This window comes from Jaculus jaculus, chromosome 1 (assembly GCF_020740685.1).
Source record: "Jaculus jaculus isolate mJacJac1 chromosome 1, mJacJac1.mat.Y.cur, whole genome shotgun sequence".
NCBI lineage: Eukaryota > Metazoa > Chordata > Mammalia > Rodentia > Dipodidae > Jaculus > Jaculus jaculus.
In genome coordinates this window covers 20,704,271-20,728,443 of record NC_059102.1, presented here as the reverse complement: position 1 = coordinate 20,728,443, position 24,173 = coordinate 20,704,271, and the positions used below count along the sequence as shown (strand labels likewise).

Genomic DNA, 24,173 nt, shown 5'->3' with positions numbered 1-24,173 from the left:
TCCTGGCTTAGGGCTTGGCAAAGATCCCAGGGATAATGGTGGGGGAGGGGAGCAATGTGTCTGTGGCTGACCCAATGTCCATGGCCAGGAAGACTTTGTGCTGAGAAGGGTCTGCCCTTCCCCACAGTGCATGATCTGAAAAAATAAAAGTTAGCATTTTTACTTATTTATTTGAGAGATAGACAAAGATGGGGGCAGAGGAGAGAATGGGCACACCAGGGTCTCTTGCCACTGCAAACAAACACATGTGACACTTTCTGCATCTGGCTTTACATGAGTGCTGGGGAATCAAACCTGGGTTGTTAGGCTTTGTAGGCAAATGCCTTGACTGTGGAACCATCTATCCAGCCCCTAATTAAAAAAAAAAAAATCCTCATAGACAATAATGCCTAATAATGGCAACAATTATCACAATACTATCGGCCATCTATTAAGTTTTGCCATAGGTTTCATGTTTATTTACTCATTTCAGCATCCCAACAAGGCTGTGAAGTAAGGTCCAGTGACATCTAACTTCACAGATAGGAAAGCAAGCTACTGAGAAGTTAGATCACCTGTCCAAGATGGCACCCATGACAGGTCACAGAACGTATACAAACCCATCTGTCACTTTCTATGCTTTATAGCCGTGGTGACATAGATGGTCATACCATGCCTTGTTCAAAGGCTAAGGCCTGTTCAATGTAGAACCAGAAGCACTCCTCTGGACAGATCCCCCAACCCCACAAAGGAAGCTTTATTTCCTCAAACCAGAAGGGTCCATCTTGCCAGATAACTAAGTAATTTGATCAGTGTATTCAAAAATGCAGTCACAAGCTGGAGAGATGGACTGAGTGGCTAAGGTGCTTGCCTGAAAAGCCTAAGAACCCAGGTCTGATTCCCTAGTATCCACTAAGCCAGATGCACAAGGTGGAGCATATGTCTAAAGTTGTCTTGCAGTGGCTAGAGGCCTGGCATATCCATATTCTCTCTCCCCCGCCCCCCTTTCTTTCTCTCCCTCTCTCTCTTTCCTTCTTTCTTTCTTTCTCACTCTCTCTCCATCTCTCTCTCCCTTTTCTCTCTCGGCCTCTCTCTCTCTCTCAAATAAATAAATAAATAAAATGTTTTAAAAAAAACCCAATTCAGGGGCTGGAGAGATGGCTTAGCGGTTAAGCACTTGCCTGTGAAGCCTAAGGACCCCGGTTCGAGGCTCAGTTCCCCAGGTCCCACGTTAGCCAGATGCACAAGGGGGCGCATGCGTCTGGAGTTCGTTTGCAGAGGCTGGAAGCCCTGGCGCGCCCATTCTCTCTCTCTCCCTCTATCTGTCTTTCTCTCTGTGTCTGTCGCTCTCAAATAAATAAATAAATAAATTTAAAAAAAAAAAAACCCAATTCAGTCTTGAATGATCCCATCTTCAGATATTCTGCCACAGCCTCAGCTAGTTTCCTAGCGCCTCTGCGAAACACGCTCACCTTCCCTTATGCTAATTTATTGGTAAAGGTCATCATCTTTTCCGATCAATGGAGAATCACGGAACACAAAATAAGGTTACTGCATCATTCCCTGGGTGAAATCAGGAAGACTGACATAAGGTTTGGGCAGGAAATGGCTTTCTCATTCTGTTTCTGGGTCACCTCCTGCTCTGGCTAGGCACCACCTATATCAGCTCAGGTACCACCAATGGTTCACATGGATGCTGCATTGTGGAAGGAGCAGACGTGTGGCCCACTCTCCTGGTACCCAGTACACGGCAGCTGAAGCCAAGGATCACTGGGCCCAGGAAGTTAGCACGAGGATTCCTGCTCTCGTGAAGGGCCTGAGACCTGGCCTACTGTATTGTGTACTTATGTTAGGACAACCAGAAAGAGGGTTTGTCTCCCTTCAGTCTCTGTAGACCATGGCCTCACTCCTTCACCTTCAAACCCTTGCTTCCCTCCTACCCGTGTCTGTTTGGCTCCAGGACCTGGGGAGAGCCATTTGTACAGACACTTCCCACTTGCAGAGAATTCCATCACAAATGCTATATGCACTCTGAGCCGTCAAATGTCCTCCAGGAAAACATCAGCTCAAGTGAGGGAATTACTTTATAACCGAGGAAACCGAGGCAGGGAGCCATCAACGGTGGACATAGGAGCAAAGATGAGCCCTTTGTCTCTCGGGCTGGGGGCTTCATGCCCCAGACCTTGATGTACTCCAGCTTATTAGTCCCCCGCCTTTGGTTAAAAACAGAATGGAAAGATGGGATGGAAGGCCTAGGACAGTGTCTGAGAGCTGGGGTGTGTGAATTTCATGTGGCATCCAGCTACCCCTCGGCTCACCTTGTACCAGAGCTCCTGTGTGGTCGCCAAAGGAACTCTGAGCCCATGAGCGTGTCCCAAGGGCAGGCTTTGCCTGGAAGTCCCATGCTTCAGGTTTGGGTTCCCTCCAGCGACGCCTACAAAGGGTTCGTCTGCCACCTGCTGGCTATGTCTGGCATTGCAAGGCTGTCTCAGCCTCCTGCTAGATTTGGGGCTCCAGCTGTCTCTGGGGCACTGGGAGGGCTTTTCCCTATCACATGGGGAAAAAGAGAGTCGCTGATCCCGGCAGCAGGAACACAGGTCAGCAGAGGGAAGGAGAAGGAAGGCTGGGGACTGGGAAGTTAAATAAAGTTAAATAGAGAGACATTTCAAAAAACAAGTGGCCCCTTCCTTTCTTTTCATTCCTCACCTCCCCAAGTTTTACTTTGTCATTTTTCAAACCTACAGAGAAATGGAAATAATGTAATGTATCCTTCACCCCATGTTGAAGTCAGGTTCGCATTGCTGGTAGAAATCACCCAACCAAGAAGCAGCTTGTGGGGAAAAAAGTTGTTTATTTTGGCTTACAGGCTTGAGGGGAAGCTACATGACGGCAGGGAAAACAATGATATGAGCAGAGGGTGGACATCACCCCCTGGCCAACATAAGGTGGACAATAGCAACAGGAGGGTGTGCCAAACACTGGCATGGGGAAACTGGCTATAACACCCATAAGCCCACCCCCAACAACACACTTTCTCCAGGAGTCTTTAATTTCCAATTGCCATCAGCTGGGGAACCTAACCTCCAGAACACCTAAGTTTATAGGGGACACCTGAACCAATCCACCACACCCTGACAGAGCAACAATGGTTAGTATTTTGTCAGGCTGACACTCTCTCTTTTTCCTGTGTCGGTCTGTTTGTTTGTTGAATCATTTCCAAGTAGAGAGCAGACATCTCCCTAAATATTTTAGTGTGTAGCTCTTGAAAATACGTACACTTTTGTACAGAAGTGTAGTAACCGTAGTACCATTATCCTCTCAAGATATCCAGCCAGGCGTGGTGGCGCATGCCTTTAATCCCAGCACTCGGGAGGCAGAGGTAGGAGGATCACCCTGAGTTCGAGGCCAGCCTGAGACTACATAGTGATTTCCAGGTCAACCTGGGCTAGAGTGAGACCCTACCTTGAAAGACCAAAAAAAAAAAAAAAAAAAAAAAAAAAATCCAACATTGGCTGGAGAGATGTCTTAGTGATTAATGTGCTTGCCTGCAAAGCCAAAGAATCCAGATTCAATTCCCCAGTACCCACACAAACGAGATGGACATAGTGGTGCACATGTCTGGATTTCATTTGCAGTGACTATAGGCCCTGGTGTGCCCATTTTTTCCCTCTCTCTCTCAAATAAATTTAAAAATTTAATAAGAAAAGGTCTATTGAGTTCCTGAGGATGATATGCAAGGTTGTCCTCTGGCCTTCACATGCACACACACGTGCATGCACACACACCCGCACACCCCACAAGCATACACATATGCACACATCACACACACACACACACACACACACACACACAAAACATAACATAGGTTTTTGTCAAGAAAGCTATTTGTGATGTGTCATCCTCAGTGTGTCATATCATATGTGTTATTTTTTCCATCTTTGTTCTCAAATCTATCATCTGCCCATTTCCTGATACAGTTTTCTGGAAAACTAAAACTTCAGCTGAGTGTAGAGGAAGAAAACATGCCAACCTGCCTAGGTGTGGGGAACCACATCACATAGATCTCATATCAGCCAAGGCTCCAAGGGAAGCCCACCTACTGATAAAACTCTCCTTTTCCACATGAGAAGTCAGCAAACTTTGTCCACAAAGTGTTAATTAGTAAAATTTTTGGCCTCTACTTTCTCTATCAGAACTATTCTGCTATTGCAGTGCAACAGAAGTCATGGAAAGACATAGACAAATGGGCAAGGTTATTTTTCAATAAAACTTTATTTACAAAACTACAATTGCTAGCTAGGTTTTGCTCAAGGGCTTCAGTATGCTGATCCCTGGCTTAAGCGGCACTCTAGTCATTAGAAGAGGAACTCTTGCCTGTTTCTGCACAAAGGGAATTGTCCATGGACGAAGCACTTGCTACACATGGGTGAAGACCACACTTTGAATTTCCAGCACACACATAGATACTGGGCAGGTGTAGTGGCCCACCTGTAATCCTGGCACACAGGAGGATTCCAGCAGCAAGCCAGCTAGCTAGACTAGCCAAGTTGGTGAGCTCTGGATTCAAGGGAGAGGCCTGCCTCAGTAAATAGAGAGCAACTTACTCCTGACTTCAACTTCTGGCTTCCACATGTATGCACGTACACATACATGCTCACCTGTACACATATGCACCCCCACATGGTATACACACATCACACACACACACACACACACACACACACATATACATGCAAAATAAGGAAGTACTTATCACTATTTATTCAACAGGAACCTTTTGAGGGATGCCATGTGCCACACATGTGACAGGTATTGGTAACATATAAAAACAACCCCAGTCCACTGTCTTTCCAGAAGGCAGTCTGATGTGAGACACAGATAATGAGCAAACAAGCATGGCGCCCTGTATTAATGTGATATAGCTAGGACCCTGGGAGAAAGAAATGGCTGCATCATTACCTAATGGGAGCACTGGTCGTACTGACTGGACGTTTGTGGAGGGTAGGAAGGTTTCCAGGTCCCGAGTGGGAGGAACGTGCCTTGTGCTGTTTCGAAGCCAAAACACGACTGGAACTTAGCAAGGGGCCGTGGGAGGGAGGAGTAAGAGAAGAGCGACGTAGGTACTGCAGGTGGTTACAATGCTTTTTTTTTACAAGAACAATAAGATGTCTTTGGAGAGTTTTTTTTGCATCCATCCATTCCCAGTCCTCAGGGGGCTGTCTTCCCAGGGAAGTCACTCAAACATGAGCCTAAATCCCCATCACAAGACCGCTGAGTTCAAATGCTCTCCTTGATGAACAAGCTAATAGAAGCCTCTGCACGGGATAGTCCTAAGAGCAAAAAGGAACCATGAAAGGTCAGCCAGTAACCATGGCAAGCACATCACTGCCCAGGTGGCTGTGTTGCCAACAGACATGGGGGTGAGACACCATCCTGCTCCGAGGAAGAGCCATGCTGCCTGCACAGGAGAGGGGACACCTTCAAGTGGGAGTCTGCCCGTCCCTCTAGCCTGGTCGCTGCAGCCCCCAGAAGCCCCAGAGCATCTGAGCCCTGGAACATCCTCCCGGGCCCAGGGCCGCTCAGAAAGGTGCCCATGGCTCTGCCGGCCAGCTCACACGTTCTGCTTTATTGCTCTGTTTTGCAGTTCTTCCTGATGCCTTTCATTGATCCTCCAGACCCAGGTGAGCATGTCTTGGCCCTGGCTTCCGGCCAGCTGTGGGCTAGGCTGGTTCTGGGGTGCAGGAAGGTACCCAACAATGGAAACACTGGAGGAGAACGAGGTTCCACTGGTTCTGAGGTACCACAGACATCTTTGAGAAACAGTGCCATCACACGACACTTCACACAATGCTGAGCTTTCTGTGAGTGTCCTGATGGCCAGTCTCTGCCACCCAAGGGAGAAACTGCCAATGTGCTTCACCACTCTCATTTTACAAAAGACTTCAGGACCCACGTAAGCCAGATGCACAAGGTGATGCATGCGTCTAGAGTTCATTTGCAGTGGCTGGAGGCCCTGGTGTGCCCATTCTCTCTCTCAAATAAATAAGTTTTTTTTAAAAAAAAAAAAAAAAAAGAAACTGAGACTCAGAGCAGAGAGGCAATGTGCTCCTGGTCACAGTCTATCAATGACAGATATGATGAAAAGGCTAAGGAAAGCACAGATATGACTCAGCAAAGGGCCACCCCATGACCCCTGTCCTCTAGATATTGAACATGTGGCCCCAGGATGGCTTGCTTCTGGTGATGACCCCTGCCAGCACCTTCACCTCTACCAGGGTCCTTTGTTCATTTGTTTTCTGGGGCTTGACATGTCCAGCAACCCAATATGAAGTCTAGGCTGAGACTGGGCACCTGAGACTGGGATTCAGGTGGGTCTGGGGTGCATGTCACGTCCTGCCCTGGTTCAGCTGTTCTACAAGGTAGTGTCAAGATTGTGTTCCAGGGACTGGGGATGGGCCTCCATTGGTAGAGTGCTTGCATAGCATACCCAAAGCCCTGAGTTCAATCCCAGCACCACATAAACCACCATAAAGAAAGCATGCTTGGGCTGGAGAGATGGCTTAGCGGTTAAGCGCTTGCCTGTGAAGCCTAAAGACCCCGGTTCGAGGCTCGGTTCCCCAGGTCCCACGTTAGCCAGATGCACAAGGGGGCGCACGTGTCTGGAGTTCGTTTGCAGAGGCTGGAAGCCCTGGCGCGCCCATTCTCTCTCTCTCCCTCTATCTGTCTTTCTCTCTGTGTCTGTCACTCTCAAATAAATAAATAAATAATGAACAAAAAATATTTTTTTTTAAAAAAAGCATGCTTGTCATCCCAGTCCTTCAGGAAATGAAGACAAGAGATCAGAGATTCAAGATTACCCTCAGTTTTATTGAGGCCAGCCTGAACTGCATGAGATCCTGTCTCAAAAAAAAAATTGTGTTCAAGTACGCGCTTTTATGTACTATGGTGTCTGGTACATGGAGATCACGTATCTGTGAGGGGCTGGGCTCTTTCCCCAAGGCAGTCTGTCTCTCCCAGACTCACCCTGTCATCTTGTTCACCTTGTCCTGTTTCCTCTGCCTGGTGCCCACACCATGCTATGCTGTGCTGAGGAGGGATGCTCTGAGCTGGGGGAGGAGGTGTCAGTCACTGATTCAGAAGGACATCCCCATAGAGAGGGGCAAGGGCTGGTCACATTCAGAAGACTAGAGTAGGCAGGCAGCCAGCCCATGGAGACAGCAGACTTGACTCAAGTTTGCCTCATGGACTCGCTTGGAGAAAAGATGGTGGCTACTGGACTAATCCATTGTGGCCATCAACATGCTCTGTGGCAGAGCCCTGGATGGACAGATAGACTTCTGACAGTTTGGGACAGATACCACTAGGCTATCCCACCAGGCTTTTTTTTGTCCCACCCTACATGGGATAGTATGTGAGTTTTGATTTCTGCATTTCCCCTCCCCACAAAACAAAGCACTGACTAGTGTTCAGTCCAGCGCCAGAAGGCTCATGTTCAGACTCTTCCCAAAACCCAGTCCAGAGAGAGGCCAAGTCCAAGGCTAGAAGAATCACAGCGATAGCAGTCACTTTCTCATTTCTGGGACCAAATACCTGACCAGAAGCAGCTTATTGAAGAAAGGGGTTTATTTCCAACTTACAGTTTTGAGGGGAAGTTTCATCACGGTGGGGAAGATGACAGGAGCAGACAAGCAGGCATCACATCTTTACATTAGCAGGAAGTAGCAACAACCAGTTGAGTGCGGCAAGTGGAGCTGGGCTGTAACATCCCAATGCCTGCCTTCAGTGGCTCACTTTCTCCAGCAAGGACTCGCCTCCCAAAGGTTTCGTAACCTTCCCAACCAACAGCATCACTGACTGGGGATTAAGTGTTCAATCACATGAGGCTGTGGGGGACATGGTGCGTTCAAACCACCACAGCCACCTCATGCCTCGCCTTGTGCCCAGATTGCTCAGGCACTGGTGAAGGGTCTTCTTGGACTTGGGTACAGGGTGACACCGGGATACAGGAGCACAGAATAGTCAAGGGACTTACATTTCTTCAAATGTCTAAAACGCGGCCCCACGCCTAGTGTGTGTAAGTTGACTTTATGGGAGTTAAGAAGTGTCTCTACCACAAGAGAAATTATTGCCATCTGCCAGAAAGTTTTGAAAGGTCTGCAAGGAGTTTATGACACCCTGGCATTGTGTAGTGAACTACTCGGACAAGTATGAAGTGATGGCCTTGCTGAACAGAGGCCACAGATTGAGAATAGAGTCATTCGTACATCCATAAGGGTTGGAAATCTAATTCAATAGACATGGGAAGCCATAGGGTCAGGTTTGCTCTGCAGCCAGGAAGAAGGGCCCAACCATTAGAGTATTCCAAAAGAATCTGAGTCGGCTATTGGGTTCTTGGGAGGTAATGAGCTCCCCAGCACTGGAGGTATTTAAGTTGTGAAATGACTTAAAAGGGAGGGGAGAGAATTGGCCTTAGCATCCTGAGACACTGGGCTCTGTAAGAACTCTGCCGATAGGTTCGGAGTGATGAGTAAAAGAAGCAGGATACCCCTGAGCTCTGGCTGCTGTCTTGAGGCTCTCTGTCAGCCTCTGGCTGTGGAGTGCCGTGAGATGTGCTGGTTGGGCCTTTCTGAAAAGAGCAGGTTAGGTCTGGAGAGCATCCTGGTCAGGTGTCTGTTCATTGCACACAGGGGCTGTGTTTTGATGGAATTTGTCAGCTCTCTGCTGGTTTCAGACAACAGCCTGGTGAGGAGACACCAGCTCATGCCCACAGGCAAGCTGCTTCCTTGGTTGCTCTCACTGGAGACCGTGGCTAGCAAGGACCTGGCTGAAGCAGAAGGTGTCTGGTCCACAGTCCCCAATGGGTGGCAAAAGAATCAAACAGCACAGGCTCTTCCCACGTCCCCATCGCAGGTGACACGCAGCCAGGAGGCCTATGGAAATGCTGCTTCAAAGCTGGCTTGGCTCTGCCTGGCACCACAGGCTGTGCCTGTCCATCCATCAGCTGTCCTGCCTCCTGCCAGCATGGCTCTCTGCTGCATTTGTTCCGCCAGCCAGGCTGGAAGCGTCACGTGCAAGCCGACAGGGCTGGGGCTTGGGGAAGGGCCTTGGAGGAGGAACAGGCTGCTCCGCAGTGATGAATGAAGCCAAGAGGGACAACATTCCAGGGATTTTTACTCTGTTCCACACATCTGGCAGGCTCTTTAAGTGGAGCAGCTGCAAAGTCCCCATGGCAGGAGCTGAGCATTTTCTGAGAGACCTTCCTGCCCACGGACCACAGTGATCCTGGCTGGGGGACGTGGGGGCTTGTGCTAAAGCAAATTCCCTGATGTGGGCTCCTTCCTGAAAGCTAAACTCCATGGGGTTTTGATGGAATCCAACCACACCATGTGTCATCTCGTGAAAAGGCCCAGGGAATTTAGAGTTAGGTGAGCCTGGGGGAGGGGCCGTGCCCTCCGGCCTTGCTTTTTCTGCTGTTAGCCAGGAACCATGATGCCTGTGCTTGTTGGGAGTATTTACTTGGAGAGTGTCTGGTGAACAGGAAGTATTCAACATATAATAACCTGCTGTTAGGATTATGTGGGTCAATACGAGATGCTCTCACCAGTGTTCATAGGAACTTCTAGAAAGGCTGGTAACTAGACAAACCCACAAGATTTCATTTATATTTAACATATGTTGCTTCTGAGCTTTCTTCTGCAAAGCTCTCCCTTTATAGCCAAGAGAAAGCATCAGATAGGAATTTTGAACCTGATATTGTTTTCTATAACCTGCTGATAGAATCAGATTTCATGTCAGACAGCAATCCCTCACTACCCAGGAAAGCTTTTAGACAACTAGCGTCCTTCCTTCCACCCTCCCTTCCTCCCTTCCCTTTTTCTTCCATGTAGGGTTTCCATTCTTAGCCCAGACTGACCTGGAACTTAAATCTTATAGTCCCAAACTGGCCTCGAACTCGTGGCAACCCTCCTAACTCTGCCTCCCAAGTGCTGGGATTAAAGGAGGGCACGTGCCACCACACCCTGCCTGCCTTTAGACTACTTTCTATGGAGATCATGAGGAATTTTTTTTTTTTCTCACCTAGTTTTTTTCCTGAAGTCCCCACTCACCCTGCTTCAGTAAACCGCCAGCTATATATACAGAGAGCTGGTGCAGCCAATCAGAAGGCTCGGCCGCCATCTTTACAGTCAATCAGAAAGCAAGGAGGCTTAGCCACAGGGGAAGACCAGCCATTCACACTTGACAGCTTCACACCCAGCAGGTACTGTGGGGTAAAAAGAGGAACCGAAGTGGCCCTTGTTCTCAGGATCGCAACTATCCAGCTGATCCAGCTGAAGGAAACAAATGGGGTAGGGCAAGAGGGGGCCTCAGAGACATCCAGACTCTACAGCCAACAGGACCAGTGAGGAAGGATCCTAAATTCCCAAGAAAACCCCAGTATTTTTTTTTTTTTTTTTTTTAGTCTAGGTATTTTAGTCCGAAAGGGATTTAACACAGGGAGTTAGGCATTTGCAAAACTCCTGAAAAGGCTGGAGGAATGAGAATCAATGTGTGTGCAGGCTGTCCTTAACTTTCAGGTTCAATGCTAGCTTTCAAAGAATCATACATTCCCTGCTCAGTGCGAAGGTCAGACAATGGCAAGAAAATGCTGCCAGTGGTCAACAGGTCTCTGCAAGCACGTCTGATGACGCCATGTGTCCACTCTTGCAACCAGAGGAAGTCATGGCTACTGCTCTCTGCTGCCTTTCAAGTCCCCCCCCCCTTTTTTTTCAGGTGTAATGGCCAATTTTTATTAATTTATTTTTATTGACAAGTTCCATAATTCTAGACAATAAAGCATTGTAATTCCACATCCTTCCCCACTTTCCCCTTCACAAACCCAACTCTCCATCATATCCCGTCCTCCTCTCAACTAGTCTCCATTTTATTTTGATGTCATCACCTTTCCCTACTACTATGAGGGTCCTATGTAGATAGTACCAGGCATTGTGAGGTCATGAATATCCAGGCCACAACCCATTGTTAATCAAGCTCTCTGTGTCTTTTGCTGCTATTGTATAACATGGGACCCTGACGCAGAGGCGTATATTTAGATGTTTATTTGGGGGAATAGCAATTTTGACTTGGTTCAGCTAGGCAGTGCTTCTAATCTAGACCAGGACTAGTGGATCTGAGCTGGAGCTCTTTGTCTCTTTACCAGCTGCAGGATTGGCTGGGTCTCATTCTGGCTTGGTTTTCTCAGATGCCTGAGGTCTCAGCTGGGACCACAGGGCTGAGTGTGGCAGAATATTCCATTCACATGGCAGTCACGAAGCTCGAGAAAAGAGAATGAGGAGGGAGGGAGAGGAAGAGGAGGTTGAAGAGGACCAGGACAGTGATGATGACGGCAGTGAGGCTAATAAGTATGATAATAACAAGACTTCTTGAGGCCAGGCTTGGGGCCTGCACGAGGTCTTCCCCACTAAGTGCTATGCCTAAGGGAAGTCCCAAGGCCAGTCCAGATCCAAAGGGTAGGAAATTCACTCCATCTCTGGGTGTGAGGAACTGCAAAGTCTTATAGTAAAAGGGTGCAGATGCCAGGAGCAGTAGAGAATTGGGCATTTTTGTCATCACATTGTCTCAAATCAAACCAATGATCCAACATGGAAAGTGTGGCTACCAGGTTTCCAGTTGGCCACATGCAATTTCTTTTTTAAAATATTTTTATTTATTTGCAAGGAGAAAGAGAGAGAGGGAGGGAAGCATACCAGGGCCTTGAGCCACTGCAAGTGAATTTCAGATGCATGTGCCCCTTTGTGCATCTGGATTCACATGGGTACCAGGGAATCAAGTTCAGGTTGTTAGATTTTGCAATCAAGCACCTTAACCACTGAGCGATCTCCTCAGCCGCTCTTTTATTTTATTTTTTAAAGTACATATCCACGTTCTATTCCCATACCATCCTTTATGCTTCCTTGGCTGGTTTTCTTCATCTAGTCTGCCTAGACTGGAGTTCTCTTTGATGACAAGGTCATGTCCTTCTCTTATTTGTAAAACTTTATAACTTTCTATGGGCCCCAGTGCTTTGCAGCAATTGGCCTTATACTGATCCAAAGTAGATGTACAATTAGTTACAATAGACAGCAGGATTAAATGCCAACATAACATATAAAAAAAACATGTTATGTTTCCATAATGTACTGTAAAGGCTGTGAGGTATAAAGAACCTTGGCACATCCTTACATGCCAACCCTCCCCCCCCCCCACGCTAGATCTACCCTGGTGATCTGGCACTATCAAGCATCTATTCTACTTTAATTCAGAACCCTAAGCCCTCTTGAACAAGAAGAGCTTACTGTCTTGCCTTACAGGGTTATGATTCAGAGCCTGAGTGCTTCACTCTTCAGCTCACTGGGAGATGAGAAGACCTAGCATAGTACTGAGTTCAAGTCCAAATCCTCCAACAGGTTTTGCATCCGTCCCTCATCCCGTACAGTCATCAAACCATTCCATCTGTGTAAAACTCTCCCCCTTTTCATGTTCTTGAAGGGGCAACTCTAAATGGTCTTGTCAGGATTAGCCAGTCTAACCTCCACCTTGCGGGAGTGGTGGGAATTAATTCCAGGAGTCTCCAGAAGGGCTCTTTATCTGTACAAACCTATTGGAAAAGCAAAAATCCATCCTCCAATGAAAAGGTAAAAGAATTAAGTTAATGATACAATCATCTCATTGTCTCCTGCAAATGTCAGTTTGAAATCTCCCATGACCAACTCAGAAACACATTTTCCTCTCACCTTCTCCCTCTCTATCTGCTTTATTATGCTTTATGGAAAGAAACTTTATTTGCTCCAGGAAGACAATGGTCCTTATCTCCGACCTAGATGCTCATCCTGGGAAGATGGCCTCCTCGGGGAGTGCATTCGTAGTGGGGGGAAGCAGCTGGGGAGAAATAATGAGCAGCCAAGAGTCTTGACATCGTGATAAATGAGATAAAACCTTGCCAAGGAACCAGAGTTGGTGCATTCAAAAGAGAAGAAATAAAAAGACAGTTCCATTTTTTAATAGGAAATATAAAACAGCCATTGTGCAAAAGTGAATTTTTCAAAAGCCAGAGAGATAAAGACTATAGCCGAATGATGGGAAGGTGCGTGAGATAGTGGGCTTGATAATCAGGCTTGGGTAGAGAACGGTCCTCCACCCCATCAGCTGCCTCTGTCAGAGTGCCTTTCAAGTCGGCCTCTGCAATGGCTCCCAGCTCATTACCATATGCATCTCTGGACAGATTCCTTACAGCTGTAGCTTGCCAGCATGCCATCCTCTCATCAGCCGGAAAGAGCAAAATGAATCCAACTTTCTTCCAATCCCAAACTTCTCTTCTCTAGCCGCAGAGTTACCAGTATCTTTCAAGGCCTCAAACAGCCGTGAGTTTGAGCCCAGATATACACATGGCTGCTTTCCCGAAGTCCAGTTGAGTGTGAGCTTTGCAACTGCGAGACGTCTTCACCCACTGTGTTCCCCTTCAGTAGGCAAAAATCCAGAAGCCTTCCCAGTTATACTTGGTTAATTGCTAAGTACCGGGCTGGGTATTGCCTACCCAAGGGTAAGTGTGCAGGTATGCACAGCAATGGCAGGTGTCACTCAAGGAATCAAATCCTGCTAGAGATTAGCTCTGGGACCTTGGACAAGTTGCTGATTCTCTCTCAGCTTTATGTTCCTCAATATTGACTGTAGCCAATAATATACTCCCAGGTTTTTATATATTTGTTTAATTTATTTAAGAGAGAGCCCTGGCCCCCTCAGACCGAGAATGAGTATGGGCATGCCAGGGCCTCTGGCCACTACGAACAAACTCCAGGCACACACACACAACTTTGTATATCTGGCTTCACCTGGAGACTGGGGAATCAAACCCTAGCCATTAGGTTTTGCAAGAAAGTGTCTTTAAGCACTGTGTCATTTCTCTAGCCCCAGAGCTGTTTTTTGTTTGTTTGTTTTGTTTTTAATTTTATTTGAGACAAGGTCTATGTAGCACAGGTTGAGCTCAAACTCATTACATGGCCAAGGATGACCTTAAATTTCTGATCCTCCTGCCTCTGCTTCCCATCTGCCGGGATTGTGGGTGCAAAACAACATGCACAGTTTATACGGTGCTGAGTATCAAAGCCAGGGCCTCAAGCATGCTAGGCAAGTGTTCTCCCGCCTGAGCTCCATCCTCTGCCCTGCTCCCCAGAGGCTTATCACAAGGACGCGAGATGGTGCCTGCAAGGGTTCAGATGTCATCCCCCGGGCCCTGCACACAGTAAAAGCTCAGTGAGAATTAGCTGTCACTGTGCTCTACAGCTGTGGCTGGAGAGCAGTTTGATGACAGGAACAAAAGGAAAATGACAAGTTTCTTGCCCTTCATTGAGAAATGAGCACCCCTAAAGCCACCAGGTGAGGCCCTGCAGTGCCCCGTGCTCTGACCCTGGGAGACCCCATGTGGGACCTCCCGGGCTTGCCAGACCGTGGGCATCTTCCAACTGTTCAACGATGAGAAAACCAAAATGCCAAGAACACGATGGGCATAGCCAGGGTTGCAGGGGTCGGCACTGCTTTGCTGCTCTTAACATCCCCCAAACGAAATCACCAAGCTTGATTACTCCTCACTCTTATCAGCAGGAAGAGCTGAAAAGACTTGTGATTTCCCCGTAAGGACTTGGAGCGCTTTGGGCAAAGGCGTTTAAGTACACAAGAGGCTGGCTTACTTGGGCCTAATGACTAGGCTTTCTTCTGTCCTATTCCTGCAGACTGGACCCCCGACAATTATTACTACAGCTATGAGAGTGCCAATCCCGAGGAAAGCACCGGTCTTACGCCAACCTTCCCAGAGAACCCCGACTGGTACTATGAAGATGATGGTGGGTGCCAATCTGTTTCGGAATGCCTCCCCCTCCCGAAGGAAGAAGCATATTTGAGGGGAACTTGTGTGTGACCACATTGCAAGGGCCTCTCTCTCCCCTCTCTCTTGTCCTCATGGTAAAATAAGTATTGAAGAATTTATTTTGCCCACTAGAATCCTGCTCTGTGAGTGGGCAGGTATGTGGACACCATTTCATCTACCCTGGAATGATAGGGGGAGAAAAAGGTAGGCAAAGAGCGTCACACATTGGCAGCAAGCTAATGCTTCATGGCCTCATCCACCACGGCTCATGACACTGTGAAGTTCAAAGTCATTTCCATATCTTTTTATTCTGTTTTGTTTCTTGAGGTAGGGTCTCACTGTAGCCCAGGCTGACCTACAATTTACTATGGAGTCTCAGGGTAGCTTTGAACTCACGGCGATCCTCCTACCTCTGCCTCCTGAGTGCTGGGAGTCATTTCCATATCTTTGATCTCAAGTCAAATCCTCATTGTGCAGCGAAAAATAACCTAAGTTACCTTTGAGTGTTCGAAATGCAGCGTGCACAAGTGTGGCTTTGAGACTTCCCCTCCTTTGACATGTTTTTCTTTCTCTTTTTATGCTTCAGAATCTTCTCACAGTTGTGAGGATGTGTGTGCATGCACGTGTGTGTGTGTGTGTGTGTGTGCGCGCGCGTGCGCGCAATGTTATAGAAAGGAAAATCAGAGGCTGGTTCCAAGCAAAGTCATGCGAGTGAGCCAGGAGAAGGTATGGACAGAGCGCAGCAGCTGGCATAAAAGCAGTGTGTCTGCAAAGTGGCCTGGAAGGCAGGGCCAAGATACAGGGCACCAGGGGAACATCAGAAGGCACCATCAAAACAAGAGCCAGGCCCCGGGATCCTAGTTCCTGAACCAAAGAACAATGTGTGTGAGCAGAAGGATAAAGAATTCCCCAAGGGAAGATACATTCAGACAACCATGAAAAAGCCAAAGGCACAGATGAAATATGACAAAAATCTAACTGAACAAGGAGTTGAAGAAAGATGAAGGGCCACTGGGTCACTTCCTCCTCACCGTCAATTCTCTGTCACCCTCTTGCCTTTGCTCTTTTCTCCTGATGTTCAGAAAGCTTGTGTTTCATGAGGGGTGGGTGTGCTTTCTCCACTCTGCCTGACCTCCACCCCTGGGCACTGGGAGTGGGGAGGCCTTCAAGCTTGTGAAATGCCTTCAGCATCAGAGACAGACCCTGTGGCACCCCCAGGGAGATGGGAGGAGAGAAATGCGCATGAAGGGGCAAGGGGACTTTCTCAATGAGAAAGGCTCGCCCAAAGCAGGCTAAGGGGCAGGCACAGCCTCGCCTTACCTCTTCTGTTGCTCACCTGAATCTCCTTTTTCTGTTCGTGTAACTGCAGTCGTCTTTATCTTTTAAGGATGGCATATGTTCCCCCCCTTGTCCCGTGCCTAATCATTGACTCTGGAGTTACCCTTTCATTTGGGGGCAGGAGCTGAAAATTAGGGGGCTTCTCCTTGGCTACCCTTTTCTGACCTTGCCTTTGTGTCTTAGATCCATGCCAGTCCAACCCCTGTGAGCATGGTGGGGAATGTGTCATCAGAGGAGACACTTTCCGTTGCAACTGCCCGCACCCCTTCTCAGGGAACAGATGCCAGACGGGTGAGCCCATTTCCATTTTCCCTTGGGAGTAAACATGAATCCCTTTCTCCTTCAGACTCGTAGGTGGTGCAGAAGGGCTGGGTGACCATTGAGTAAGGACTGTAGCTACGTGTGCTGTGCCACCCATGACGGACCCCTCTGTATGGTCACAGGTGGCACCTCACTGCAGCCTGTGCCACCCATGATGGACCCCTCTGTGTGGTCACAGGTGGCACCTCACTGCAGCCCTCCCACATATACACTGTGACATGGGTCTGTGGGCCTATTTCACAGATGGGAATGAGAGCTAGCATCTAACTCAAATATACCGTGAACTGAATTTGCTTTTATGGCGTTTAGGATAACTACTGCAGAGAAATATAGGCCTCAAGCGGGACAGCAGGAGTCGTCTTAGGAACATAAGTTCACACCCAATTAGAAACAGGTATCACAGAGAAGGCAGGTTTGTCCATGGCCGCACAGCTGGTTAGGAGGCGAGCAGAGAGAGTGGCGTTTAGGATAACTACTGCAGAGAAATATAGGCCTCAAGTGGGACAGCAGGAGTCGTCTTAGGAACATAAGTTCACACTCAATTAGAAACAGGTATCATAGAGAGGGCAGGTCGGTCCATGGCCGCACAGCTGGTTAGGAGGCGAGCAGAGAGAGCCCCAGGGCCTGACTCCCCATGATCTTCCATTCTACCATCCTCCTGTGACTGTCAGATCCCGTGTGGCTGTGGGGGAGGTGGTAAGAGGAGAACTCATACAGACAATGGCACGTCCCATCTAGTTGTCACCTCATGGGGTGGCAGGGAAAAGTGGTAAGGGTTCGCCCCATCTAGAGGGCTCTGTGCTTGATGGTTTCCAGCTGTGACTTCCTCACTTAATGCCTCCGTCTTCAAGCCTCCTGTCCCTTCACTAAATGGTTCAGGATGGTTGAGAATATTGGAGCATGTGGTTTCACTCCTTCCCATCTCAGGAATGATAAAACCAAAATGAAATGTGAAACCAGGTAAAAGATAGAGAGATAAACATCGTAGCTCCATTTGTTAAAGGTATAAATTTATCAAAGTCTTTTGAGAAGTGAGATTGTCAGCACCCAGAGGAACATAGGTGGCAATCACCCACACTGTCCTGGTGCAGGCAAGTGTTTTAGAAACACAATACCACCAGCAGCCATTAGCCACACCCCACCTCCAAACATCACAGGTGTCCCTGTAAGTCATTGTATCCCAAATAATGTCCCATTCCTTCACCCTGCTTCTCCTATGAATCTTGTACAGTGCAGAACAAGTGTAAGGATAACCCATGTGTTCGCGGTGAATGTCTCGTTACCCAGCAACCTCCCTACTACCGCTGTGCCTGCAAATACCCGTACACAGGGACAGACTGCTCCAGAGGTAAGCAATGGAAGCCCTTCTGGACAAAATGTTTTCTCTGCCCTCGTGTGTGCCTGGGGTCCTTGCATCTGTCTGTGTGGAAGTTGGGATGTGTCCGAAATGCCCAAGGTGGCCTTCTTAACTAGGATCCTTAAAAACACATCTCTGGAGAACCCAGGAGTATATCCTATCATCTTTTGTGTTGTTTTGTTTTGGTTTTGTTTTGGTTTTTTGAGGTAGGGTCTCACTGTAGCTCAGGCTGACCTGAAATTGACTGTGCATTCTCAGGGTGGCCTCAAACTCATGGTGATCCTCCTACCTCTGCCGCCTGAGTGCTGGGATTAAAGCTGTGTGCCACCATGCCCAGCTCAATCATCTTAAAACAAGCCAAAGAGACATCTGAAGGCCCACTTCCTCCAGGAAGTCGGTGCTGATCTACTCTTCTAAATTCTCTGCAAGGAAGGTTTACAGATAAAGAAATTGAAGATCTGAGAGGTGAACTAACTTGCTCCTGGTCAACCTTCATAGACCAGAGACAAGTTTCAACCTACGTCAGATTTGCCCCAAACGTCCTGCTCAGCCTGTACCTCTTGCTGCTCCCGTAGAGTGACCCATCTACAGATCTTTCTCTGAACAGTCTCTAATCCATATGGTCTCTTCCACATTGGCCTACATTCTTAGGTCAATGAGCACTTGCTAGATTGCAAACAGGTCTGTCTCTCCCCTCTGGTGACTCGTCTTTTGTGAAAAGATAACACCAGAAGAATACCACCACCTCCACCCTGAGATGGGTGCTGTGTCTCCTCTGGAAATGTCCTCCAGCCTCCCTTCTTGTATTCACAGTGCTACCTGCATGCAGGCCGAATCCCTGTCAGAATGGTGGCAGCTGCTCTCGGCATAGACGGAGGTCCAGGTTTAGCTGTGCATGTCCTGATCAGTACAAGGGAACATTCTGTGAGATAGGTATGGGTCCTCACCACCATTTCTTCAGAAACTCAGAACCACAAGTGAGATCTCTGCAGTCCTTCTCTTTTGGGGTTTTGTTGTCATGATGTGATTCAAGTTTCCCAAACTCTGTGGCTGTCTCACTCTCTCATCCCAAGGGTACAGTACACACAAGGGTCTCTGTAAAGACAGTCATGTCTGGGATGTGGTACGGGCAGATCATGCCCACCAGGCTCCACCCCACCTCCCCAGTTCTTTGTAAGCCCAAATGAAGGAACCATGTTCCCAGACACCTCCTCAACTGAAATATTTCATATTTTTAAGTGGGCTTGGATATGGAACATTCTGTAATGTTGTGATAACACATGAAGGTAATGAAATATTCAGAATCAGTCCTATCATACCTTCACACATCTAGCCTTCTTGGGGGCAGAATGTCCTTTGCTGTCAGTTCTCACTGATGACCTCCTTCCTCTTAGGTACGGATGACTGCTATGTTGGTGACGGCTATGCTTACCGAGGCAAAGTGAGTAGGACAGTGAACCAGAGCCCGTGCCTTTACTGGAACTCACAGCTCCTCCTGCAGGAGAATTACAATGTGTTTATGGAGGACGCTGAGACCCATGGGATTGGAGATCACAACTTCTGCAGGTAGACATTATCTTCCTTCCTGGGCTTCATTCTGAAACCGATCATGGAAACTTACCAGTCTTCTTTCTAAGGACAGTATCCTAAGGCTAGGCAAGGCTACACTGCTGCAATGAGAAAACCCAGTTCTCGGCAGCTCATTTCTTCTCCTGCTGCATGGTCGTGTGGGTTGAGGCTGGAGAGTGAGGCTCAAACTGAACTTGCAGAGTTTCTCAAACAACCAGGAAGGGCAAGAAGAAATGGGAAAATGAAGCACTCTTTTTAAAAATAAAAAATTATCGCCACCTAGAAGTGACACAGTTGGAGACTGACTGAGAAAGACACAGGATGCCAACGTCTGGCCTCCACATACACATACATGCATGTGCCTGTATACATGCATGTACATCACACACACACACACACACACACACACACACACACACACACACCCGGCAAAGAAATCTGTGGCCATCCTTGTGTGTAATGGCCAAGGTTTGCTAACTTGTCAGAGGATTCAAATGGCAAATGGAACCTGGGGAGGGTGGGGGAAGGGCACGCTGTGCTCCAGGGTGCTTCAGCGAGATTCAGTCCTCAAATCCATGGTGTTGAGTCATTCTGTTTCTTTTTGTTTAGAAACCCAGATGGAGACCAAAAGCCATGGTGTTTCATCAAAGTAAACAGGGAAAAGGTTAAATGGGAGTACTGTGATGTCCCAGCCTGCCCAACCCCAGGTAAGCCACAGCTCTCCAGAGGCCCCTACGGCGGGAAGACAATAGTCACCTGGCATCTGGCTCTGCCAATCCCAGCCTTCAACAGAACTTTCCTTTAAAAAAAAATTATTTAGTTATTTATTTGACAGGGAAAGAGGGAGAGGAAGAGAGAGAGAGAATGGGCCACCAGGACCTCCAGCCACTGCAAATGAACCCCAGACGCATATGCCACTTTGTGTGTCTGGCTTACGTGGGTCCTGGGGAATGGAACCTGGGTCCTTTTGCTTTGCAGGCAAGTGCCTTAACTGCTAAGCCATCCCTCTAGCCTCCACAAAACTTTCTTTACCAACTTCCATTTCACTTCTCCGATCCACTAAAACCATCAGGATATTTGATTCCTGAACGAGCCAGGATACCTCTGTCAGCTCAGAGCAAGTGGCTCGGTATAAACTCGTCCTCCTAGACTCCAAGCCAGCGTACTTAGCAGCTTTGCATTGATCACTTGCTGTGTGCTAGGCACTGCGCCAAGCCCTGAGGGCACAATGATGATTTACATTGGCTAGGTCCCCATGATCTCTCAAGATGCACCATGATTAAAGGCTACCCTTGCCACCTTCCTGCCAGTCTTTCTTACCCCACCTCTTTGCACACATCTGGATGAACATGCCCTCTCACCTGTCCGGTGGGATTTCCCCCTGGATCTGTTTCATACTGGTGACATTACGCTTAGTACTGTCTATAATATCCCACCCCATAACTGCTCCTGTCCATTTCGAAATCATTGACTCAGCATCCCTTTCTCTAGGAAGTCCTCTTTGATCTCCGTATGCCTTTATCCCTCTCTCCTCCCAAGCCCCAAGGAATGGGACAAAGCTACACCTGTACAATGCTAACCCCTCTTTCCTCTGGGCCCAGGTTTATGGGCAAATAACTTATTGTCCCTATTCTGTCTCATCTGGATAGCTTCCTCTGCACTGAAGAGACCCCCACAATCAAAAACAGGTGTGTTCATGATGACGCATGTATTCATTGTAGGTGCGCTACTTGATGAAGGTGACTATTGTGTGTATCACCTATAGATTCTGGGAATGACACACTTTGAAACAAGGTGGAAACAACAACTATATCACTCATCCTATGGATTTGCTTTATATTAACCAGGCTGTTCAACAAATACCAATCACTCCCCAGCTCACGGTGTGTGGCCTCTCATCTCTGGACCAGAAGGAAATCGAGTTGCTTGATATATCTTCTTGTGTCCCACAGACATAAGCGACCCAGAGGAAGGCCTTCTGGCTCCTGGGAGCTTGAGCATGGGGTTTGACTCCTGCGGGAAGACTGAGACAGCTGAGCGTGTGGTCAAGCGCATCTACGGAGGCTTCAAAAGCACAGCGGGCAAGCATCCGTGGCAGGCCTCCTTGCAGACCTCGTTGCCATTGACCACCACTATGCCCCAAGGCCACTTCTGTGGGGGCGCGCTGATCCACCCCTGCTGGGTGCTCACAGCTGCCCACTGCACCGAGTAGGTACCCGCTGAGGGCCACCTGGCTGGGGCGCAAGGGGCCTCTCCTGTTGTTATCAGATTGGTCCCTTCATAGGTCTGCCAGGATTACGAGCAAAAGCACCAGAGGAAAAACAGCAGCTCTTGAAGCTAGAGATAAAATAGCTACCCTGCCTAGACTGAAACCACAGTCGCCAAATTTAGTTAGCAAATGAGAGATGATCCAAGAGAATACAGGGTGTTTTATTTTTTTAAATAATATTTATTCATTTACTTGAGAGAGAGGATGAATGTGCCAGGACCTCCAGCCACTGCAAGTGAACTCTAGACCCATGTGCCACCTTGGGCATCTGGCTTACATGGGTATTAGGGAATTGAACCTGGGTCCTTAGGCATTGCAGGCAAGTGCCTTAACTGCTAAGCCATCACTCCAGGCCCCAGAGGACAGGGTTGTATATGGCTATTGTTAATTGTGTTACCCTCGGTGCCTACAGCAGGTCTTTGTACAATGTCAAGTGTGTATTAAATATCTGGAGGGGAAAAACATATTCTTATTCCCTTTTTGAAAAGAAGACCTGGCTCTGACCAGCAGTCAGATAGAAAGGATCAAGGTAAACAGCTTGGGTCCAGATCTACCTGCTTCTTGAACCTCTGGAGGCCTGCCCCATGCAGGGTAAAATAAGCTATTCTACTTGTGTTCACCATGGACAAGCCTCTAGGTCAGATGTCCTCAGCCAGGCCTCCTGTGACCTAAGAGCTAAGGAATTACCATGTGCTCCAGGTTCCTAAATTCTCGGTCTAGGCTGGTACCACAAACTTGGATTTCGTAGGCAGCCTAGCAGGTCTTCTAGTCCACTCTGCCATAAAATGTTTTCCTTTGGGAGTCTAGAGGGTAAGTCAGGCATTGAACATTGGCACCTACTGATGAATGTCAGAAAATTTGCTCAAAACTTCAATGACTATTCTCCAACAAGCTCAGGAAACAAAGAAGGGCTCCCAGTAAATGTGGGATAAAGATAACCGCCACTAATAAAGAAGTTCCTTTTTAAATATTTTATTATTTATTTATTTGAGAGAGACAGGGAGAAAGAGGGAGGGGTGGGGGAGAGGGAGAGAATGTATGTACCAGAGCCTCCAGTGGCTGCAAATGAACTCCAGATGCATGCACCACCTTGTGCACCTGGTTTCCATGGGTCCTGGGGAATCAAACCGGGGTCCTTTGGCTATGCAAGCAAGTGCCTTAACCACTAAGCAATCTCTCCAGCCCCCCTTGCATTGTCAAATTTGGAGCACACAGTAAAGTTCTGTAAGGGAGGACTGTGGGTAAGGATGCTGAGGCTCTCAAAGGCTACCCGGCCTCCCAGAAGCACAGGTGGGATGCACTTCCTGCCTCGTACACACCAGGGAAATTTCCTGACCATCTTATGTTCACTTGCAGCATAAAAACCAAGCATCTGAAAGTCGTGCTAGGGGACCAGGACCTGAAGAAAACAGAATCCCATGAGCAAACCTTCAGGGTGGAGAAAATATTGAAGTATAGCCAGTATAATGAAAGAGATGAAATTCCCCACAATGATATTGGCAAGTCTCCTCTCCTGGCTCTCCTGTGGTCTTGTCCTGGGTGGATTTCTCTACTGATGGGATGCTGAGGTTTGGCTTTTGATAACTTTGATGACTTATGCACCTCATAAGGTACACAATTTTTAAATGTTTATGTTTTAAAATTAATTAATTAATTTAAATAGAGTGAGAGAGAGAGAGAATGGGCATACAAGGGCCACTAGCCACTACAAACAAACTCCAGACTCATGTGCCACCTTGTGCATCTGGCTTACATGAGTACTGGGGAATTGAACCTGGGTCCTTAGGCTTAGCAGGCAAGCGTCTTAAATGCTAAGTCATCTCTCCAGCCCAAGGTACATAATTTTTTTCCAGAGCTTTTTGTATCTTGAGAGCCTGTGTTAGCATTGTGGATAAATGGGCACAGCTTCTCCACTGGAAAGAAAGGGTTGTGAATAGTATATTGTATTGTAGAAAGCAGTCAGTCTCAAATCTCAGCTCCTTTGCTTACTAAGATCAAGGCCATCTTCTTTTTGTCTTTCTTTTTCTTTCTTTCTTTTTTTTTCAAGGTAGGGTCTAGCCCAGGCTGACCTGGAATGCACTATGTAATCTCAGGGTGACCTCAAACTCAGAGCGATCCTCCTACGTCTGCTTCTTGAGGGCTGGGATTAAAGGCATGTGCCACCATGCCTGGCTCTTGAACTTGGGTTTTTCTATTCCACTAAATGGGCACATTGCTGCTCAACTCTTTGTGTTGTGACATGATGTGCATGTGGGCAGGAGTGGCACCTGGGGGTGTCTTTAAATTGCTGATTAGTTCTGCAGTTCCGTGTGCTCTTCCCGCCCTCTCTATTCTTCTCTCTTCCCTCCCTTTTCCTCCCTTCATTAATTGTGCTTCTCCTTTATAGTTTGCTTTTTAAAAAATGGATGAGGAATGACTTTGAATTCCATTATTATTGTTGATAT

At 47.7% G+C, this 24,173-nt stretch overlaps 1 protein-coding gene across 1 annotated transcript in view; it reads left to right on the top strand.

Moving 5' to 3' along the window:
• Habp2 (hyaluronan binding protein 2) overlaps window positions 1-24,173 on the top strand; it is a 32,964-nt gene that overhangs the window by 4,185 nt on the left and 4,606 nt on the right. The window contains exons 2-10 of the mRNA XM_012948955.2: window positions 5,624-5,660; window positions 14,742-14,852; window positions 16,397-16,504; window positions 17,766-17,882; window positions 18,705-18,824; window positions 19,286-19,457; window positions 20,070-20,167; window positions 21,413-21,668; window positions 23,086-23,228. Of these exons, the coding sequence (XP_012804409.2) occupies window positions 5,624-5,660; window positions 14,742-14,852; window positions 16,397-16,504; window positions 17,766-17,882; window positions 18,705-18,824; window positions 19,286-19,457; window positions 20,070-20,167; window positions 21,413-21,668; window positions 23,086-23,228 (1,162 nt within the window). The remainder of the gene's footprint in view (window positions 1-5,623; window positions 5,661-14,741; window positions 14,853-16,396; window positions 16,505-17,765; window positions 17,883-18,704; window positions 18,825-19,285; window positions 19,458-20,069; window positions 20,168-21,412; window positions 21,669-23,085; window positions 23,229-24,173) is intronic.